The sequence below is a fragment of the Benincasa hispida genome, unplaced genomic scaffold (assembly GCF_009727055.1).
Source record: "Benincasa hispida cultivar B227 unplaced genomic scaffold, ASM972705v1 Contig945, whole genome shotgun sequence".
In the NCBI taxonomy this organism is placed as follows: domain Eukaryota; kingdom Viridiplantae; phylum Streptophyta; class Magnoliopsida; order Cucurbitales; family Cucurbitaceae; genus Benincasa; species Benincasa hispida.
The window spans coordinates 12003-20525 of NW_024065278.1; the positions used below are offsets into that span (position 1 = coordinate 12003).

The window sequence follows — 8523 nt, forward strand, 5'->3', positions numbered from 1 at the left end:
TGTCTAAGTTTGAGATATCAAGTTTAAAAGTAAAAATTAATTTTTTCCCTTTCATTTTTTCTCATTTACATTTTTTACTACAGAAAACATCAATAAATCATGTTTTCATCCACGGTCGAAATTTCATGAATGTTGAAGTTTTCTTTTCTTGTTGTTTTTTAGTTGTAACATATAACTTCAAGAAATGTCGGAGAGACTTGGAATGCTTTACCAGAAGATGGATGAGGCATATACGTGCAATCCACTCGAGATGCAGACAGTAAAAAGTATTTGTTATTAGAAAACAAATATTTTATTGATGCTATTGAAATGTTACAAAATATACCAGAGATCCTATAAAAGAAACCACAAAAAAAGCTCTAATTAACTTCAAGATCATGATACTATAAATGGTAAATGGGGAACATAATTTAAACCAACAAAAGAATTATTATAATAGAATCTATGAATAGTTGTGGATGCATGGCTGAAGATGTTATGAAACACGTGCAATGCGCTCTAATAATCTGCAGCCATTCTTGAAAGGATGGCTGGCCAAAGGTCTCCAATTAGGTCTTCATATCACTTGGGAGAGTCATTAACCATTTGAAAGACTTTAGGATGGTGCATCGATACTCATGAGAGAAATTCTATGTAACAAGGAAAAGTGTTCTTGGACATCGTTACAATTTATGCATAGAACACAGAATACATCCTCTAGGCAATACGGAGCCGTTTGGCCATTGTCTCATGCACAATGGCGAAGGGCCTGTTTGGAGTAAATTTTCAAGTTCTTAAGTTGGAAAGTCCCAAACCGCCCCATAAAACACTCTTTTATCTTCTTTAGGTATTTGTCCTTCCAAATGCTTTTGTAGAGGGGATGTAACAACCAGCCTATTGAGACTCGTAAACTTATAATAGAGAGAACAAACCTTAAAAGTGCTCGATGGATCCAAAGGCCACAGGAAATCGTTCTTCCTTGCTGCGAAGAGTGTCTTCTGTAAGCGTGTTCAAAGAAGCCCATTCTTCCATTCCCTCCTCAATCAACTGTAAATTCATCCATGTGTTTTTTAAGCCTTTATTCCTATCTGGTAAAAAGAAAGGGTCAATTCAATTGCAAATACTAACATAGCTTAAAATGAATGCATAACTTCATCATGAAAGTATCCAATGCCACAAAGGCAATTAATCAATGCATTTAATTCATGATGTGTCCTGTCTCCCATGCTAAAAACATACAGCCCATCCTTGAGTTCAATCCAGCTACAACCTGGTGTCTTCTTAACATTTTGTTCATTCATTGTTCGTCTAACCTCCAATGCTTCTTCATATCGACCTACGACTCCATACATACTAGACATCAATATATAACTACCACTACCACAATGCTCAGGTTCAAGTCGCGTTATCTTTTCTCCAACAACTTTTCCCAACTCTGCATTCCCATGAAGTCGACATGCTCCCAATAATGCCATCCACAAAACAAGGTTTTCTTGAAGAGGTATTCTTTGAGCCAGCTCATAAGCTTCCTCTACATGTCCTGCTCGACCGAGCATGTCGATTATACAAGTATAATGCTCAATAGTTGGAACCACACCAAATTCAAGTTCCATTCGAGTTAAGAATGATCGCCCTTGATGTACAAAACCTGCATGACTACAAGCAGATAAAACTCCAACAAATGTAACAGCATCTGGTTTAATTTGAGCCTCACACATAAGATGAAACATATCCAATGCCTCTTTACCATATCCATGCATTGCATAACCCATAATCATGATGTTCCAAGACGCCACATCCTTATTCCTTGTTAGATCAAATACTATGTCAGCATTTTTCATGCATCCACACTTCGCATACATGTCCATAACAGCATTGTTTAATAATACGTCATCACCGTTTTCATTTTTTCCCAATCCGTTAACAATCATATATCCATGAATTTCTCTACCATGCATGAGGGCAGCCAAGTGAGAACAAGCTGGAAGTACAGCAGTGATAGTAACCACATCAGGTAGAACCCTAGAACCTAACATCTTGCCAAAAAGTCTCAAGGTACTATCATGATCACCACATTGCTCATGAGCAGATATAACTGAATTCCATGAAAACAAATCCTTCTCATTTATCATCTCAAAAATCATTAAAGCATCTTCAATATGCTTGCATTTCCCATACATATCAATCAGTGCATTTGAAACTGCAACACATGAACTATAACCCATTTTTGTTACAATTCCATGAATTGCTCTACCATTGTTAATATCTCTCATCAAAGTAAGAATAGACAAAATTCCAGTCATTGTAAATCTACAAGGTGAAATCCCTTCTTTACCCATATTCTTAAAAACCACTACTGCTTTGTTGAGGCGACCAATTTGGGTGTAACCATTGATCATTGCATTCCAAAGCACAACATCTCTCTCGGGTAACTCTTCAAAAACTTTCTCTGCATCCTCCATCATGTCAACCTTCAAGTAAGTATTGACAAGAGCACTGCCAACAAACACATCCAACTCCAATCCCATTTTAAATAAACAACCATGAATCTTCCTAACCTCCATGAACTCACAACAAGCTCTAACTACACATGGAAAAGTGAACTTATCAGGCATTACACCCACTGACCTCATTCTCTTATAAAACTGAAACCCATGTGCTGCAAGTCCATTTGCAACAAATCCAGCAATTATTGCATTGTATGCAAACACATTACGCTCACGATATGGATCGTGGAAAACTAAAACAGCCTGTTCCATTTGATTGCATTTAGAGTACATGTTGATCAAGCTAGTAATGGATGAAGGCAAATGAATAAATCCAGAAGTGATCATTAAGGAATGAAGCTGTTTTCCTTTAGTGAGATTCTTGTGGTTGGCATATGATTGGAGAACAAAATTGCAGGTGGCTACATCATAGTGTATTTGAAAAACTAGAAGTCTGGAGGGTAAACAGAAAAACGGAGAGGAGAATAAATGGTGCTTCTTACCGATGATTTTTGAGAGGATGGTCTTTTTGCTCATTTGATTCATATAAGCCAGTGTGAGAAAATTTGCAGAAGTTGATATGAACAAAGGTCATCTATCAATGATGTCATGAAACATCCACCGTGCAATTCTTAATTTTGGCATTACCACCTACAATCACAACATACCCGACATATTTAGATATGAGCATGCACACACAAATATACACATGTGAATACATGTTTTAAAAAGAAAGAATTGCAATGGCATCAAACAAGAATAACTGGAGCAAAATTTCTTAAAAACTGAGAACACTTTTCATTATAGATAAACCTTTATTATTCGGAATCTGAAAGCAATTAAAAAATACAGCTCGCCAAATTCAAACATGAATAATAGGAGAAACATTAAAATGAACGAAAAAGATAGAGCAAATCAAGTCAGAAATATCTTGGGAAAAACCAGCAGGCAGCAAGCCATCCTTTTGTTTTCTCCCCTTCTCCTGTAGTAACACTAGCCTTTAATAATAGTAAAGAAAGCTTACGCAAGAGGGGTAACAAGACATTAGTGATGGGTGTGTTTCCAATTGGTACAAATTAAAAGGCTTAAATACACAAAAAAGGCTCTAATGTATGGCTAATTTCAATTTACCCTTAAAAGTTTTAGAATTTTTACTACATTTTGATACTAACACCAAATTCATGCCAATGAGATATAAACATACAAAATTTTGATTTTTTTTCCCTTTCCATTTCTGTCCACAGGGACAAATGAAAAATAACAGGGAGCTCCAATCATAAGTGCAAAGCAAAACGAAAATCTAAGTTTTATTAGGGTTGTTTCTACAAATGGAAGTCGAATGAAACGAGGGTTTTTCGTGTGTTCCATTTCCAGTGAACCCAAATTAATTGAATACGAATCGTGAGCAGAAAACAACAGTCCTCGCCTCTTCTGCACTTATATATACCAGTAAGAAAAGGGAGAAAAATCAGCATTACTCGATGAAATAAGAACAACGTGTAAGAGATGAAGAAGACAATGAGGAGAGACCAGAGTTGAGACTCAGTGAAACAGCAGAAATCGCAGAACTGAAAGCAAATTAGATTAAAGATCAAACTGAAACTGACATGGGAAACTGGAAGAAATGAGAAAGAGAAGCCTCACCGCCGCCGCTGGTCGCCGGATCGAAAATGAATTGCGGGTACTTGGTGAGTAGCCGTTCGGACCATCCTCGAATTTATTATCTTCATTATAGCAAGAACCATGGTTTCGTCGATATTCGACTGCTTCTGGCGTAAATTTCGTTGCTTTCGGTTTTAAAAGAATGAAATTGAGGATGCATGGACACTTTTCTCGGTTTTTGTTTTTAGAATCTTGAATATTAAAATTATTTTTTCACCATTTTTTTTTCTCAGTTAACTTGCACCTTTATTTAAGTACAATACCTAAATTCTTAGTCCATTCCAAAAACAATAAGAAATTTTTTAAAATTATTTTTTAAGTTTTTAAAATTTGTCTTAATTTTTTAAGTCATAAATAAAAAATAGAGAATAAAGGAAGAATTTAAAAGTGAAAGTAATGTATATCAACTTAATTTTCAAAAATAAAAAATCAAAAACCAAATAATTGTCTGGGACATAAGTAATTTAATTTTACTAATCTTAGATCATTCACTATTCAAGATTGAACATGAATTATTTCAAGATCCTTCACTATTCAAGATTGCACATTTATCCAAAAAAAAAAAAGTTTATACACGAACTTTTAACTTCAACATATCAACTCAATGTCCAAAAACTTCTTAATTTAATTGTGTTTTTATGTCTTATTTATAATCATATTTATAAATAGAGTGAAATTTAAAAGTTATTTAACTTTTAATTGCCTTAATAGTCAAAATAATCTAAATTAATGAAATAATCTAAATTTAAACTTTGATAACTTATAATTAGAGATGTCCAATTTTCCCACGGGAATGGGCCCCACAGGGATTCCCCGATTAGGCGAGATTAGGCGAGAAATGGGGGAGGGAGTGAGGGAAAAAAGTCCCCGTGAGCTAAACGGGAATGGGGATGGGGACAGAGAATGCATTCCCCGTCCCGACCCCCACCCCGCCCCTGTTCCCGTCCTGATTAGCTTCTACATGTTTATTTAGTATAATTATTTAATGTTATGTGTTATTATTATTATATAAATATTACATTTAAATTCCAAATTTGATTATTTGTTAGGAAATATAATGAATATGTTTAAATTGAATATTTAAAATTAGATTATATATGTGAATAATTTGCTTATATTTATTTCTTTCTACTAAAAATAATTAGTTTTTTTAGGTAAAAATTTGAGTAATTTATCTTTAAGTTCAAATTGTCATGTAAAACTAACCATATAAACAATTTAGTGATAAAGTTAATTATTTAATTAAAATTTATTCACATTAATGATTTAAATTAATTGTTTTTTTACAAAAAAAAAAAAAAAGGTAACGCGGAAAAATTTTTCGCGGGGAACCCCAACCTCGATCCCTGTGGAGAATTTCATGGGGATGGAAAATGAAATGGAAAGCAGGGACGGGGACGGGGAATGACATCCCAGACTCCGCCCCGCCCCATGGACATCTCTAGTTATAACTCAAACTTCGTTGATCGATTTCGATGATTTTTATTATTTTTCTTTTTTAAAAATGTGTGTGTGTTTTTTTTTTTCAAATCTACACGTTGGAAGACAACCTATTTGACCTTCAACTCAAAATCATTTTGGCCCTCAAATTGGATTAGCACCATCTTAAGTAGGAGAAGATGGAAAAGGAGAAGGTAAAGCCTGCAAAGGTGAGAGAAGAAAAATGTTGTGGATGAGAGTTGAAAAGAAGCAAGTTAAAATGAGAGTGGGGATTAAGAAGAAGAAAGAAGATAGAGATGAGAGAGAAGGATAAATTTTAATCCAAGGGTAAAAATAATTTCATCCCTCAAAAGGGTTTTTAAAAAAATGCAATAGCTTGGTTTTAAAAATATTGGTAAAAAGTAGATAACAAATGAAAGTTGTTTATAGACTTAATTTTCTAAAACAAAATAACTTGGTTTTGAAAACCAAATGGTTACCTAAAGGAGCCTTTGGTTTTTTGTTTTTGCATTTTAGAAGTGTTTTAAAAAATAAAGCCACATATTGAAAACTAAAATAAGTAGTTACAATTGAGTTCAGTATTTGCTCTCTACTTTATTCTCTTCACTTTGCTCTCTACTTTGCTTTTTTGTTCTTGTTTTATTCTTATATTGTTGGTATTTTCGCTCACCTTATCCACACGACTCTACCATTTTCATTTGCAAAAAATAGGTTAATCATTTCCGGAAAGTGAACGCCGCCCTTCCTCCTTCTCACAACGTTCCCCAACTTGCTAAAGAATCAAAGTGTGAATGGCACTTCGAAGTGCTTTCACGTTTGGTTTGACATCTAAGTTGTAGGAGTACTGATTGATGAACATTTGAGATAATTGCTCAAACGAGGCTAACTTAGAATGATCTAGTGACGTAAACCATTTCAATGCAGGGCCCGTAAGACTCTTCTGGAACAATCGGATGACAGCCCCTTCGTCTTTCTCTAAAGGGCAGACATCGACACAATAGGCTTGTTGATGAGAAATGGGACAACCTTTTCCGTTGTCTTTTTCGAATTTTTTTTCACCGGGTGTGAATCAGGATAAAGGGAAACCAGAGCTGAGACAAGAAGTACGGATAGATGGTTCATTTCATGTCTAGTCAGGTCTCGAGAGCGAGAGTGGAAGATAGATCTGGAATGTATGTCAAGAGCCAGCCGAAGACGACATTGTTTTTATTTTTGTTTTTGTATCTTGAGTTATGAACGTTCTACTTATATAGTGTATATATATCAAATACATCATATATATATTGTGTATGATTTGAACGTTCATAACATATTATTTTATGCATATTGACATTATTTTTATTTACATGTTATACTCACAAAGTTATTATTTAATTATCATAATATTATGATTAAATTTATCTTATTCTTTAATTTATGCTTATTCTTATTATTCATGTATGGAAATAATATATTATGCATAATATGATTGTCCATTTTCTATGAGATATTTTATTTATGTGATTCTTTTTATTTTACCTAAACCTGCTTATTTGTGTCATTCATAATATTGATTTAAATGGTTATACCACTTTTATCTAAGCATATTGTTTATTGTTTTTTATATGAGCATGTTGTAAAGTTAATATATATTGCAATTTATCTATTTGAAGTATCATCAATATGTTGATAAATTTTGCATATTTAGATTTTCAAGTATAATTTAATTAAAAAAAAAGTGATATATTGTCATGTATTATGATATATTCATAACTTTAATGGTCCATTGATATAATTAAATTAAATGAAACTGAAGAATCAAATAATATTTAAATATGATTTAAATATTAAATTCGTGAATAGGAATTCATGGTAGTGGAATTGGTGTTTAATTAATTTAATATTTGATATTAAATTAATATAATTAATTATTATTTTTATTTAAAAATTAGTTAATTAATTAATTTTCGTAAAATTAATAAATTTTCAATTTAATTAAAAGAATTAAAACTAAAATTAGGTTTTGATTCTGAAAAATTGATTTCAAAATTAAAATGAAATTTGAAATTTGGAAAACCCACAAAAGTGAGATTTTTCCACTTAAAATTTTGAAGCATCTCAATCATAATTCCACCAATTATCTCAAGTAGGAGTTGGCTTGTAGTAATCCAATCTGATTGCATGATATTCTTGCATAAAACACATTATTATCAGCATTGCATGCAAACAATTGATTTTACTGAGATTCCATATTGAATAAAGGTTCTTCAGTTTTTGTGAAAAACCAGTCACCTTCTTCTCTAAAATTCCCTTATTCTAGCTTGTTTTGAGTCCTACAACTCAATCTAAGGTTCTTAGAGGATAGTAGAGAAGATCTTCTGGTGGTTCACGACCAATGGAGGAGTATATTCTAGTTGAATTTGATGTTTGAAGAAGATCTTCAAAGGTATTGTTGAAACCCTATTTTATTTTGAAGAACATGCTTGATTTGAAGCAAAAATTGATGAATTAGAGTGCTTAATGATTCTGTTTTCTTCCGCTGTATGCTTGCTAAAACTAACAAATGGATCTATAAGAAAACGAGACCAAACTGGCAAGGTGCAAACCCATAAAGCCAGACTCGTGGCAAAAGGTTTTATTCAAAGAGAGAGGGAAGACTATGAAGAAACTTTCTCTCCTGTTACCATGATAAAATCTATAAGAATACTTTTATCAATTGTTGCATATTATGATTATGAAATATGGCAAATAAATGTTAAGACAACCTTTTTGAATGATCATCTTGATGAAAGTATTTTCATGTCTCAACCAAAAAGGTTCATTGAACAGGGTCAAAAGCAAAAAGTTGAACAACCATACATTAAGGTTGAATTACAGACCCTTAACCATACATTAAGGCCCATCAACCAAGAGCCAGTTATAAATTTAACAACTAAATCAAAGAGAATTATAATGCCAAAGTTAAATTAAAAACCAT

The 8523-nt window shown here is 32.9% G+C and overlaps 1 protein-coding gene across 2 annotated transcripts; it reads right to left on the reverse strand.

Moving 5' to 3' along the window:
* Positions 1 to 273: 273 nt before the first annotated feature.
* Positions 274 to 4272, reverse strand: LOC120070120 (pentatricopeptide repeat-containing protein At3g14730-like). 2 transcript variants are annotated; one of them, XM_039021977.1, is made up of 2 exons: positions 4110 to 4272; positions 274 to 3116 (listed from the first exon to the last, which is right to left on the reverse strand). In XM_039021977.1, exon 2 carries the CDS (start codon positions 3009 to 3011, stop codon positions 1113 to 1115), a length of 1899 nt encoding a protein of 632 aa, XP_038877905.1. In that variant the 5' UTR covers positions 3012 to 3116; positions 4110 to 4272; the 3' UTR covers positions 274 to 1112. The 2 variants fall into 2 exon arrangements, with proteins under 2 accessions (XP_038877905.1, XP_038877906.1); XM_039021978.1 differs by having other exon boundaries at positions 4073 to 4272.
* Between the last annotated feature and the right edge of the window lie 4251 nt (positions 4273 to 8523).